Source organism: Oncorhynchus clarkii, chromosome 22, assembly GCF_045791955.1.
Source record: "Oncorhynchus clarkii lewisi isolate Uvic-CL-2024 chromosome 22, UVic_Ocla_1.0, whole genome shotgun sequence".
NCBI classification, from domain to species: domain Eukaryota; kingdom Metazoa; phylum Chordata; class Actinopteri; order Salmoniformes; family Salmonidae; genus Oncorhynchus; species Oncorhynchus clarkii.
The window spans coordinates 40,889,990-40,904,334 of NC_092168.1; the positions used below are offsets into that span (position 1 = coordinate 40,889,990).

Below are 14,345 nucleotides of genomic sequence, written 5' to 3' on the forward strand. Positions count from 1 at the left end.
AATCCATTCACACATCTCCCCTGATGGAATTTGAGTAGAACTCTAGGTCCGACCCTCTATTCGGCCATTTTGCTGACATTGGTAAAAGCTTTACGAGATGTGGCGTTGTTGTGTGAAACATCTGCTCACCAAGTCTAAGTGCATGGCAGGTGGCCTGTTTATTATACCTTTATTTAACTAGGCAAGTCAGTTGAGAACAAATTCTTATTTTCAATGACGGCCTAGGAACAGTGGGTTAACTGCCTGTTCAGGGGCAGAATGACAGATTTGTACCTTGTCAGCTCAGGGGTTTGAAGTTGCAACCTTTCGGTTACTAGTCCAACGCTCTAACCACTAGGCTACCCTGCCGCACCTGTGAAGCCATATGCATTTATAAGGTTGTTAACACTCAACACAGCTTATGAGGGATGGGTCCAAATCTGACAAAATGGCAAACCCAGAGTGTGACCAATGTATCTTCACATTTAGTGGTATATTCAAATCATATTGTGGAAATTCAGCGTTGTTGAAATTTAAAGGCAATGTTCCCGCGTTTAGTGGAGACTGCGTTCACAGTAAACGCTGCAGATGTCGTCTCAATATGAAATGACCTTTACATTTCTATCGTGTTTTGTGACGCTTCAACGATTCAGATTGAATAGAGCCTCTAGTCATTGTAACACATCAATATCTTTGTAGTGGGATAAATTAGTGTATCAATTTGTATATCCAATTAAATGAGGGCGGTGTAAATATCAGCATTTTTTTTTTTATATGGCTAACAAGCATTTTATCAGTAGGCCGGAATGGTGGCTTAGTGCTTTAATTAATACTGCAATGGGGTGTGCAATTGCAAGCTGGCAGTTTAGGCTCAACGATTTAAAATATTTGATCACCAAAATCCTCTGGATGGCAATTCAGTTTCCATATCATTACCTTTCAAAGTAGGCCTACCATTTTATAATAACATAAAATATGTACGATTTTAATGAGAACTAATATGAAGTTGAACTTGCTGTTAACAGCTATTGTTGTGTGGTTTAGTATCTCTCCACTGCTGAGAAACTACACTGAACAGATACATACCATGTGAAGCAACCAGAGGTTCTTCGGTTTTACATTTTGACACAAGTTAAAGAGTTGGAATTCTGATCAACCAATCAATTGAACTCATTTGGATAAGCTTGTAAAGATAGGCTATTTCCCAATATTACTACAAGTATCACTGCAGTAGAGGAAAACCAGGGTGGTGGAATAAGGCTTGCAATTTAGACAATCTCTTTCTATTACCCCGAATCTAACCACAATGAATACAAAAGAAAGGGTAAATGTATTCTGTTATCACCATAATCTCCATAGCATTAGCTCAACGGCCTGGATTTGTATGCTCACAAAAAGACAAACAGGCCTTTTTATATTTTCAACGAGGCAGAACTTCTATATGGCATTAGGTTTTCTGTGGCATAAAAAATAGCCATCTCTTCCATATTATACAGCACAGATTTCCCTAAGTCACCTTCCATATCACCTTGAATGGGGCACCGTTAAGGGAATTGATTAGACAGGACACCACAACACAGGACCAATCCTGATAAAAATGCAGCGATTCTGTGTTGATGGAGCCACTGATGCATGTTACACACTGAGCAATCATTTACCCAATAGAATTCAATGACACAGACCACTGGTCCCATCTATGGTACTTGTGTCCTGGTTATTGTAAACTGCTATTCCGACAAACAGCACTATATTGTGCAAAAATAGCAACGCTAAGGATATCCCCATCACAATCTCTTAATATGTAGCATCACAGTAGTCACCTGATTTCAGGAGACCGGTTTCATATCCTCATGTATCATTGAGGCATCTATATCGTATTGTTGGACAGAATTTGCCCATGTTTTGACATATTTCAGCACATTAGGCCGCATTTGATGTGATCAAGGCATTCATGTATGTATTGCCTGGGTGTTTTCACTAATTCCTCATTAGGAACAAGAATAATATTGTCAGTCACTACCTTATAAATACAGTTCCCAAACTACATGTCTGGTTTGGCATGGTGAGGGTTTTCAAGCAAATATACATAACTTAAAGAAACACCCAAATGTCAAACAGAAGGAACCCAACTCTTAATGCTCCTAAAAGATTCAGAAGGGCTGGGGCTGGTAGGACAGACAGCCAGCAGGCAGCTGAGGGATAGTTAAGGTTCACCCAGAGTGCGTCATCATGTGACCAGAACTCCTGCAGCGTGCCAACAGAGGAGAGGCGAGAGTGAAAGACTTTAGCAAAGTCACAGCTCTGATAACGAGGCCAGCGTGACAGGCAGAAAGAGCAGGATGTCACTCACAGTAAATGTCTCTCTTCACTAACCAAAGGACAAATCTTATCTACAGTAGTTACTCTTTTCATAGGAAAACCCACAATCCAGAGACGTCGACACTTCCATATATGTCCACAGGAACTGAATGAGCTTCCAAGGCCCTAAATATTTAAAAAATCAAGACCAGTGTCTCGGATAGACCACTAGTTCTTATAAAACTAAACAGGCAAATTCAGAAGGAAAGTATGTACTTCCCATAGGTCAATAAATGCAGCACTGAGGCATTTAATGATGGGCTTATACGTGTATAAGTATAAATTCAAACATGTACCACATTTACATGACTACAGTACATTTAAACATGGCAAATTGACAGTTCTGAAATGAACTATTTTGACATTGTAATGAACAGATTCAGAAAAGGGCAACATTTTAAGAAAAAAGGAAATGTAAATGGTGACAACACGTGACATGCATCAATTCTGCTCAGACATCTTGGTTGTCATCATTGCTTCTCTGTACATTACACAATCTAACTGCTCTCATATCCTTCATTGTCTCTCCTCACAACAATTTCGGTTCATTAGTTAGAAGAACACACAGGATCCTTAAACAGCAGACCCCAAAACACTGGTACCTGCAACACTTCAGAAATGGAAGCTTTTCAATAGTCAGGATTCTTCAACCCTGCCTGTGTTCTAAACCATAGGATTCCAGTTCAAGCTGAGAATAAAAGTAGAGCTCTTTAGTGACGACTGTCTGGGATACATCTAGTTCATGACGTGTTCATTTACGCCTTGTTTTTAATGCTTCCCCTAGCGTGTCAAAAAGCCGGGTATAACGTAGCTGTTTTCACCATCAACACCATCCCTCATTCAGTTGGCACACTAATAGTGCATAAAGCTCTTCATGGTTGTCCAAAATTCAAATGCTCATTAGCATGTTCACAGTGTCTCCCAGTCTCTCTAATGACACCATCCCAGTCACATAACAGCACAGGTCTTAGTTTTAGTCTTCTGGAAGTCTGACACCACGGTGGGCAGGTCCGGTCTGCTGTGTGAGATCCTCTTGGTGCTCCTGGAGGACTTGTTGCGTTTGACGTTCTTGTTGCCCTTGTTGACGCAGGCCAGCGTGGCCACGTGGAAGAGGTCCCTGACGCTGTTCTCAGACTGCAGAGACGAACACTCGATGTACGGAGCACTGATATGCTTGGCCATGTTAGAGCCCTGAGACAGAGAGGGAACAACACTGAAATCAGTCAGGAGCTCTGCCTATTACAAATTGTTCCCAGCGCTTTTAATACTGGATCATGTTTAAGTCCATAATCTTGAATGACATTTAGAAAGACATGACACCCACCTGATCATAGGACACTGGGGTATGGCCAGAGTGAGATTTGGTAAAAAGGTCGGTGCGTAGGTCTGACTTGCACCCCACCAGCAGCATCTTGGTGTTGGGACAGAATTCCTCAATCTCTCCTTTCCACTATACAGAGGAAAGAAAAGGGAAAGCATTAGTCCGAGACTGGGGCCCTACTGAGCGGGGTCCGAGAGCAAAAAAGCTTGGTTGGATTATGTTCTCTCCAGGGGAGGAATCTCTAACTGGACCCTACTCCTCTCAGCTGGCACAATACTGAGCCAGGTCAAAGGGCACTGAGACCCACAATAGCCGTGTCTGGGATCTGGGAGACCATGTGTGAACAAGGCCGGTTTGACTACTACTGAGCCTCACGTGAGTTTGTTTTCACATTCCTCCCCGCCACCTCTCTCAATGGTACAGCCCTAGTTCTAGTCCCCCCTCATTGGTACGGTCCTAGTTCTAGTCCCCCCTCATTGGTACGGTCCTAGTCCCCCCTCATTGGTACGGCCCTAGTCCCCCCTCATTGGTACGGCCCTAGTCCCCCCTCATTGATACGGCCCTAGTCCCCCCTCATTGGTACGGTCCTAGTTCTAGTCCCCCCTCATTGGTACGGTCCTAGTTCTAGTCCCCCCTCATTGGTACGGCCCTAGTCCCCCCTCATTGGTACGGCCCTAGTCCCCCCTCATTGGTACGGCCCTAGTCCCCCCTCATTGGTACGGCCCTAGTCCCCCCTCATTGGTACGGCCCTAGTCCCCCCTCATTGGTACGGTCCTAGTTCCCCCTCATTGGTACGGTCCTAGTTCTAGTCCCCCCTCATTGGTACGGCCCTAGTCCTAGTCCCCCCTCATTGGTACGGCCCTAGCCCCCCCTCATTGGTACGGCCCTAGTCCCCCCTCATTGGTACGGCCCTAGTCCCCCCTCATTGGTACGGCCCTAGTCCCCCCTCATTGGTACGGTCCTAGTTCTAGTCCCCCCTCATTGGTACGGTCCTAGTTCTAGTCCCCCCTCATTGGTATGGTCCTAGTTCTAGTCCCCCCTCATTGGTACGGTCCTAGTCCCCCCCTCATTGGTACGGTCCTAGTCCCCCCCTCATTGGTACGGTCCTAGTCCCCCCTCATTGGTACGGTCCTAGTTCTAGTCCCCCCTCATTGGTACGGTCCTAGTCCCCCCCCGTCATTGGTACGGTCCTAGTTCTAGTCCCCCCCCATTGGTACGGTCCTAGTTCTAGTCCCCCCTCATTGGTACGGTCCTAGTTCTAGTCCCCCTCATTGGTACGGTCCTAGTTCTAGTCCCCCCTCATTGGTACGGTCCTAACCCCCCCTCGGTACGGTTCTAGTTCTAGCCCCCCCTCATTGGTACGGTTCTAGTTCTAGCCCCCCTCCTCGGTACGGTTCTAGTTCTAGCCCCCCCTCATTGGTACGGTTCTAGTTCTAGCCCCCCCCTCATTGGTACGGTTCTAGTTCTAGTCTCCTTTCATTGGTAAAGCTAGTTTTTAGCAGAATTCGTTTTTTCAGAGGTCCCTTGACCCAGAAACACAAATGGAGGCCTTTCTAGAGAGGGTCTAGGGGACTGAATGAAAATTCCATTGGGACAGGCCATTGTTCACCAGTTCAAGAGGAGCCGAGGCAGCTTATCTTCCAGAACAAGAGTCCGCTATATCACCCCAAAACACTCACCTTCTTCAGTACACTGTCCAGGGTCTCTGGTCTGCTGATGTCAAAGCAGATGAGGACTGCATCAGAGTCCGGGTAGGAGAGAGGTCGCACGTTGTCATAGTATGCAGAGCCTGCAATTCAAACACGTCACCATGTTGTTAGTCAAGTAAAAGAGGGTCTGTGGTAACTGGGTCACGGTACTTCCTCAACTAGATGCGTTGATTCAAACAATGACAATGTTATTTGCAGAGACTGATCAAACTGCAGTGGTTCCCATTCCAAACAGGAGTAGAAACAAAGTTACAGAATCCAACTAATACAAAATTCTATGAGGTATTTTACCAGTGAAATATACACTTGTGACGTACATACTGCACACTAAACAATCTGTAACATAACCTCATGTCCTGAAGGTTTCCTTGGGACAAATGTGTGTAGTGTGGAATGCAGATAATCTTCAGAGCTGTTGAAGCTCTGTGGTGGACTGGGTCAGGTTGCATCCCAGGTAAAGAAACCAAACCAACACTAATGTCTGGAAGTTCCCATCTCCCCATTATGCCTCTGTGAAAAATGGTGGGGATTTTCTAGTTTCCCACAGTAGGGTGGTCGTTGAGTTACAACATGAGGGGGCTCCTCTCCTCATACAGGTTATATATTACCTTTAATCCAAACTGGCTGCGCAAAAACACCATATCTCACACATACAGCCTCTACTGTAGGAAACAGCTTCTCATTTTCAGAAAGGAGATTTGTGTAATTGTCTAAGGGTTCCATGCCAAAGGCCTTTCTCCTTTAGAATACAAAGCCATGTAGAATAACCTAGGTTCCTGAATTGTGCCATTGAATTCTAAAGAATGTGGGGTTAAAGTATGCATTTTCACATCATGACTTGAAGTCATAACAATCACTCAAAACCTGATCCATTACTTCTGAAGCTGGCTTTACAACGCCTGCCCCCACCCAAACCAGAAATGTTTTGATTCACAAATGGAATCCAGATGGTCCCAGTCTGGACCAACACACGGACCAAAACACCAATGGCACCATCACCATCTGTCTTTTTCAATTTTCACTCTAATTTACCTCAACACAATTAAACTCAGTTTGAATTCTCAGGAGTAAACTTCTGTACCAGTGGGCCCGTTTGAATATTTGGACATGGTAGAGTGCCTATAAATCATATGCTGTGGTATGACATGGATTCCCCTCCCGGCACGTTTCTCCACCAACAGATTCACACCAGCAGATGTAAACAATGCAGAAATATTTTAGAGTCTGGCGAGTCAGATTCCTTATGTTAAACAAACAGCCTTGAGGCCCCTATTTTCATAGCCCACCTTAAGGTTTGATAAATGGCTCGACCAGAACACGTGTGGGATTTGGAATGTTTAAAACTCTGGTATGAAGGATTTTCCATGGGAACATTAAAATAGAGTTGTAGGATTTGAGTTGATTTTTAAAAAATGGGGTAAATCTAACCGACTGTAAGAAATTGCAATTTTAGGCTCAAAGTACAGTAAATGTATCTGTCGCTGTGAGACGTGATAAAGTGTACATGATAAAACAACGACATCAAACTAATCTAAGGCATCTTTCCTCATTCAACGTACAGCTCATCGATCAGATAGGTGGGTTAGGGGCTACAGAAATACAGGACACCAACCCAAGTCAATGCACATAACTATTACATACAGTAATAAGTAATAGTTGTGCTTATAGGAGAGAGACGGGAAATCTCCAGGAGGATATTTCTCACAGGGGTGGATATAACCACTTCCCTGACCAATGACATGGTCCGACCAATTCCTCTACTAAACACATTGATCCACATACAGAATCTAGAACACTGGAGTCCCATGCATTTCTAATGACCTTTCAGCTAACTGTGTTAAGAGTTATTCTCAGGTGCTATTCTTCATGCAGGTTGCTCCAGAAAGCTCTGAAATAATGAGTATGGTACTATGTGATGAGAAGGGAACTAGACAAGATCATCTGGGTAACCCTATATTTCAGTGAACTCACCAACTGATGTAGGATCTTAATTTGAGCTAGCTTTCTACAGCAGAAAAAATGATCAATTGGCAGCAGGAAATGTGAATAATTATGTAGATTATAATCAATGGATATTTTTGTAGTGGTTGATACAGTTTTCGTAAATCAAGTCTGACATTTCAAAGTGGAAATTAAACTTCAGAAGCATTTTTGCTACACGTTTTAAATTTCCTGCATTGCAGGAAAGTTCTCCTGCAAAAGGGTGATCAAATTAAGATCCAGCATCTTTACTGATATCCCTAAGAGAGAAACTACTGTACATGGCATGTGCAGTATAATGAGGCTACCATGATATGGGACGACGTTCAATTAATCACTAGAATAGATGTCTACTCTTTTTAAGAAAACTAGCACGAGTCTAAGTGGACTACATGTGCATTATAAAGTAGAGAGAGAGAGAAGGTGGCAAACTGTTGGAGGCTCTTTACCCATTATACGTAGTTGCGGTACTCCAATTTCCACATGAGACTCGTTTGTGATAACAATAAACAACACTATCATGTGGATAGGGTGACGCGTTTCGAGATACAAGGTTATCAAAACAATTCCACCATATCTACGTTATCACACCATCATGTTGTGATGAGAGGGAGGGGATTGCTGGTCCAGTGGAACTCCTTAGATGTGTGTCAGCCCTGGTGTGTGTGTGGTGAGGGCTGGTGTGTGTGGTGAGGGCTCGTGTGTGGTGAGGGCTGCCCTGGTGTATCAGCCCTGGTGTGTCAGCTCTTCCTGAAACTGTGGTGTAATCACTGAGTCGTGTCCTGGGCAGACCCAAGGGACGCCACAATCAGCTTAAGGTCAGAGAGCAGAGGAGAGGCAGCCCAACACACTCCCTCACCCCTCTCTACACACCCCCCTTCACCTCGCCCAAAGCACTCCCTCAACCCCTTACTACCCCCTCTCTACACACACACACACACACACACACACACACACACACACACGTCTCCACCCAGCCCAGAGGACTCCCTGACCGGCAGGTAGCCTGGTGGGTAGGACTGTTGGACCAGTAACTGAAAGGTTACTGGATCAAATCCCCGAGCTGACAAGGTAAAAATCTTATGTTCTGAGCAAAGCAGTTAACCCACTGTTCCCCAGGTGCTGATGATGTGGCTGGCAATTAAGGCAGCCCCCCCCCCCGCACCTCTCGGATTCAGAGGGGTTGGCTAAATGAGTAAGACATATTTCAGTTGAATGCATTCAGTTTTACAACTGTCTAGGTATCCCCCTTTCTCTTTCCCACTACTACTCCATCTCCTCCCAGAGCAGTACACAGACCCAGGGAGGCAGAGCAGCCCAAACACCCAACCAGTCCAGGCTGGAGGCATCCACAACTGTAGTTTAGCAGGTAATTAACTCCAGACCTGGGGCTGGGTTAAGGTTACATCCCCTCCAGACCTGGGGCTGGGTTAAGGTTACATCCCCTCCAGACCTGGGGCTGGGTTAAGGTTACATCCCCTCCAGACCTGGGGCTGGGTTAAAACCTCTTAAGGATCCGCCCCTTTTTTTCAATTTTCGCCTAAAATGACATATTCAAATCTAACTGCCTGTAGCTCGGGACCTGAAGCAAGGATATGCATATTCTTGGTACTATTTGAAAGGAAACACTTTCAAGTTTGTGGAAATGTGAAAGGAATGTAGGAGAATAACACAATAGATCTGGTAAAAGAAAATACAAAAAACCAACTGTTCTTTTGAATTTTTTTAAACCATAATCTTTGAAATGCAAGAGAAATGCCATAATGTATTATTCCAGCCCAGGTGCAATTTAGATTTTGGCCACTAGATGGCAGCAGTGTATGTGCAGAGTATTAGACTGATCCAATGAACCATTGTATTTCTGTTAAATGTTGTATCAAGACTGCCCAAATGTGTCTAATTTGTTTATACATTTTCATGTTCAAAATTGTGCACTCTCCTCAAACAGTAGCATGGTATTATTTCACTGTAATAGCTACTGTAAATTGGAAAGTGCAGTTAGATTAACAAGAATGTAAGCTTTCTGACAATATCAGATATGTCTATGTCCTGGGAAATGTTCTTGTTACTTACAACCTCATGCTAATCGCATTAGCCTACGTTAGCTTAACCGTCCCATGGATGGGACATCGACCCCCCCCCCCCAGACCTGGGGCTGGGTTAGATTGTGCAGACCTGGGGCTGTGTTTGGGTTAGATCCCCCAGGGACATTTATATGGGATTCCTGTTGAGTGTGTGAGGCTGTGAGGGGGAGCGGCTTTATAAAACAAATAATGCAAGAGGACCGGCCAGGCCAAGCTCTCTGAGTAAAAATGTGTGTATGTTGGCCAGGGGAAAATAAGTGTCTCTAATTTCGTTACCGCCCTTTAGATTTTCTCTCCTCATAGACAGCTGAAAGAAATTAAGTACAAATCTACTCCTACAGACCGAGGGATACAAAACAGGTACCAATGCAAGGTTTGCATTTATTTCAGAGTGCACAGGACAAAAACGTATGTCAGTAAGTAGCCTATGTTGATTTCACAAGACTGATGTACAATTCTATACAGAGGCAACACCAGTGTTTGAGTTCCCACATTGTCAGGTGTTCAAGGGTGTGAGGGTCGTTTCAGATGTAGGCTAATGCTGGTGGTGTACAAAAGGTTTCCATAACTGTTATCCGACTCCTATCTACCCCTTTCCCACATTCCAGAGATGCAGCGTCAGACCATTCCTCTCAAAGGGGCTGGCTGTTACTGTAAAGCACATAATGTGGCCAATACTGCATATCAGGATTTCATGCTTGTCTTCGGTTGTAGAACACTCTAGATGTTTCATGCCTGGTTTATATTAGCTACAGCATGTATGACAGTGACGCAGGCTTTCAGAAGGGTAATAACGTGCAGTGGGTCCTCACCTGAAGTGTCCCACAGACGGAGTTCAACTCTCTGCGTATCGATTTCAAAACTTGCCGTGTAGTTCTCAAACACCGTGGGAATGTAGCCCTACAGATGAAATAAAATGGTGATATCCATGTTTAGACATAGAAAAGTTGCAAGCTGATTGATAACTCATAATAATCATGTTTACAAAATGACATATCACATAAAACTCACCTCAGGAAATGAATCTTTTGCAAACACATTTAGTAGAGCGGTTTTCCCACATTCACTATCCCCAACGACAACTATTTTACATTTTACGCTTGGATTTAAATCCATTTTGTAACGAATTGTGATATTGTCCTCCGTCTTTCCATAAAATAGAAAGTGTCCTAAAGAAGAATAAAGTCGGGATCAACAGAACATCCGAACGTTCTAGATTCCCAAGTATGATGATGGGCGGACTGCAGCAGCCAGCTGCACATAATGAGAATGTCGCGACGGGAAAGTAACTTAAAAAATGTAAAAATAGAAAACCTTTAAATAATTAATATGATCCCTTAGGAGAGTGAAAGACTGTGACATCCAAGTAGCGTCCCATATAGCCAGTCCCGTATCCGAGAGCTCCAGACCCTTTATAAGACTCAACGGTCCTCAGCTTGGAGTTTGCAGGACTTTGAGGATTCACTCCAATTTCTAGTCAGAGAGCGAGGGCGTTGCGCAAGTAGGTCGAGCACGCATGTATCAGACCAGTTAGTCATTTGAGGAGCTGTAATACATATTTGGTTGACAGTGAATTACACAATTTCTGATAAATAATATTAAAGGTCCTATAGTAATTATGTTATTGCAATAAAACATTATATTATTTTGCAGTAGGTATAAATCAGAATATAATCTACAAACATAATTAATAATTATGTCATCCTTTGGAACCTGGAATGTATTCCCATTAGTTTTATTGGTGTTTATTGGACTTTGAATGAACAGTCTGGAATGAAGTCTCAATATTTGTATTTATTTGCTTTTTATATTTATAACCACTTTAAAGGGGTTGAAACTAGTGCACTCTCCTTTAACGACTGTAGTACTGAAGCCAATGAGATGTTTGTCTGCAATGAATATCAATAACCTTGAGAGTGATGAAAACAGCTGGAGTTATGCATAGAGGTGCTGAGAGGGGAGAGCCTCCCCCACTATGCTGCCATATTGTCCTGAAGCAAACACCACAGGAAACTCAGTAGACTCACCTTAATTCTGACTTGAGAGGAGTTACAATCAGCGCTGCGGTATCTTTGGTAGCAGGTATTTAAGATGATATCTCTCCTTGAAGAAGTGGACCATGCAGGGCAAGTGGAGTACATTGTTTTCAACACAGCTTCATAATGTAGAATTATGAGTCCTTTCGACTCACCGCTCACCACGAAGTAACACTCAATAACACTGTTGTTGTGTGTTGATGGAGTGTTGCTGTATTGTGGTATGTGATGAGGACCTAACGCTGTAAAATATCCTTTCTATGGTGGGCTTCACTGTAAAGGAACATGGTCTTGCATAGTAATGAAGTGATTTGAAGCAGTCAGCTTTTCCTCCGAGGAAAGCTATGACTCAAGCCTCTTTCACACTCTGATTGCTTTTCTGTCAGGTTACATACGAGGCCTTGCTAAGAATCAGCACTTTTTGATGACAATTTTTTTCCTCCCTGAGAGCCTCCATTGTGTGGTCTGAACACATTCTGTGGAACACAAAGGGATTTTGACACAGTACAGCCTTTGTTGTTATCGGTAACCTACCAAGATAGAGGACACCATTGTAGTTTACTGAATTAATGGCAAACTCTCTCTCTCTCTCTCTGATAGTGTGCTAAAATGTGAGTTTACTACACACAGATTCAGTGCCATGGATGAAATAAGCATTTCCATGTTTGTCACAAGGTATCTTTTGTGAAATAGACAAAACATCCAACACTCACTGACCTTTCGACTTGGCTCTTACATAAGTCATGAAACTTTCAGTTAATATGTAGGTCCTATAATGTGAATACGGATGTGAGCCTCTACTGTCCACAAGTTCATTGACAACTATCTTTGGCCCAGATCACAGGTCTCACAAGATGGACTCCTTTGCTTTATCAGCTGGAAGTCTGAACTTGGGGTGAAAGTTTTCCAGGATTTGGGGATAAACTGTACTCCAAATAAGTCATTCATATGACAACAGTGAATACTTACAACCAGAAATGTAAAATAAATTCATAAAACTGAACAATTACAAATGTTCTTGTCATCAATCAATGCCAATGACTTTCAAATGTATATGCTTTGTAAACAACTACAAGTATATTGTCCAGGTTCATGTTGTTGCCAGCACTGCACACACCTCTATGAAAACAAAACCTCACACTCCAGCCACAACTCTGTCTGGGAATGATCCGGGGGCTGAGCTTGACCCAAGGCAGCAGCCTCCCTGTACTCACACTGAACATAAATACAACGTCAACATGCAACAATTTCAAAGATTTTACTTAGTTAAGGTTCATACTGTATAAGAAATCAGTCAATTGAGAAAAAAATGTATTAGGCCCTAATCTATGGCACAGGAGGTTGGTGGCACCTTAATTGGGGAGAACAGGGTTGTGGGTAATGACTGGAAGGGAATGAGAATAATATAATCAAACACATCAAACACATGGTTTGATGCCATTCCATTTTCTACGTTTCAGCTATTATTATGAGCCGTTCTCCCCACGACAGCCTACTGTGATCTATGGATTTCACATGACTGGGAATACAGATATGCATCTGTTGGTCACAGATACTTTAAAAAAAAAGTAGGGGCGTGGATCAGAAAACCAGTCAGTATCTGGTGTGACAACCATTTGCCTCATGCAGCGTGACACATCTTCTGCGGCATAGAGATGATCAGGCTGTTGATTGTGGCCTGTGGAGTGTTGTCCCACTCCTCTTCAATGGCTGTGTGAAGTTGCTGGATATTGGCGGGAGCATCCGAAACATGGTCAATAGGTGGTGACATGTCTGGTGAGTATGCAGGCCATGGAAGAACTGGAACATTTTCAGCTTCCAGGAATTGTGTACAGATCCTTGCGACATGGGGCCATGATTTATCATGCTGAAACGTGAGGTGAAGGCGCCAGATGAATGGCACAACAATGGGACTCAAGATAACATCACGTTAACTCTGTGCATTAAAATGATCATCAATAAAATGCAATTGTGTTTATTGTCCATAGCTTATTCCTCCCCATACTATAACCCCACCGCCACCATGGGGCACTCTGTTCACAATGTTGACATCAGCAAACCGCTCTGAGAAAAATACATTTTTGTTGCGTATTGAACATTTCTGGGACCAACGCTTCACATGTTGCATCTATATTTTTGTTCAGTATACATATTACGAGCCAATAACTCTCCTGTATACTTTACCAAGCACCAGGGCCTGTTCTGGATAGTTTAGAAAGTCCATGTCCTGTTGGGTGGGAGGTCAGTAAAAAACCCTGCCATTGGAATTACACAGCGTGGCCCTAAACGCCAGGCCCTTAAAACTCAGTGTCATGTATTCATGCATGCCAGGGGGAAGTATTTATTTGACAAATAACAAAAATGAAATTATAAAATAACGTATATTTGATTTATTGATGCCAGCAAGCAGTTGGCCTCCATTGATTAAAAAAATATATAAAATAATTAACCAATCAGCATTGAGCTGTGCTCAACTGTGGGTTGTCCCCCCCCCCCCAGCAACATTGATTGGATTGAATCGTTTTTGGTATTTTTAAGTTTGTTTTCAGTGCATTAAACTAAGCATATATACAGTTGAAGTCAGAAGTTTACATACACCTTAGCCAAATACATTTAAACTCAGTTTTTCACACGCACACGCACACTCTTTTTCAGTTCTGCCCACAAATTTTCTAGAGGGTTGAGGTCAGGGCTTTGTGATGGCCACTCCAATACCTTGACTTGTTGTCCTTAAGTCATTTTGCCACGACTTTGGAAGTATGCTTGGGGTCATTGTCCATTTGGAAGACCCATTTGCGACCAAGCTTTAACTTCCTGACTGATGTCTTGAGATTTTGCTTCAATATGTCCACATAATTTCCCTACCTTATGATGCCAT

At 43.2% G+C, this 14,345-nt stretch overlaps 1 protein-coding gene across 1 annotated transcript; it reads right to left on the reverse strand.

The window, feature by feature from the left end:
• Positions 1-740: 740 nt before the first annotated feature.
• LOC139380296 (rho-related GTP-binding protein RhoE-like) lies at positions 741-10,910 on the reverse strand. The gene is made up of 5 exons (XM_071122880.1): positions 10,443-10,910; positions 10,244-10,331; positions 5,338-5,447; positions 3,662-3,787; positions 741-3,528 (listed from the first exon to the last, which is right to left on the reverse strand). Exons 1-5 carry the CDS (start codon positions 10,545-10,547, stop codon positions 3,286-3,288), a joined length of 672 nt encoding a protein of 223 aa, XP_070978981.1. The 5' UTR covers positions 10,548-10,910; the 3' UTR covers positions 741-3,285.
• Positions 10,911-14,345: the final 3,435 nt, after the last annotated feature.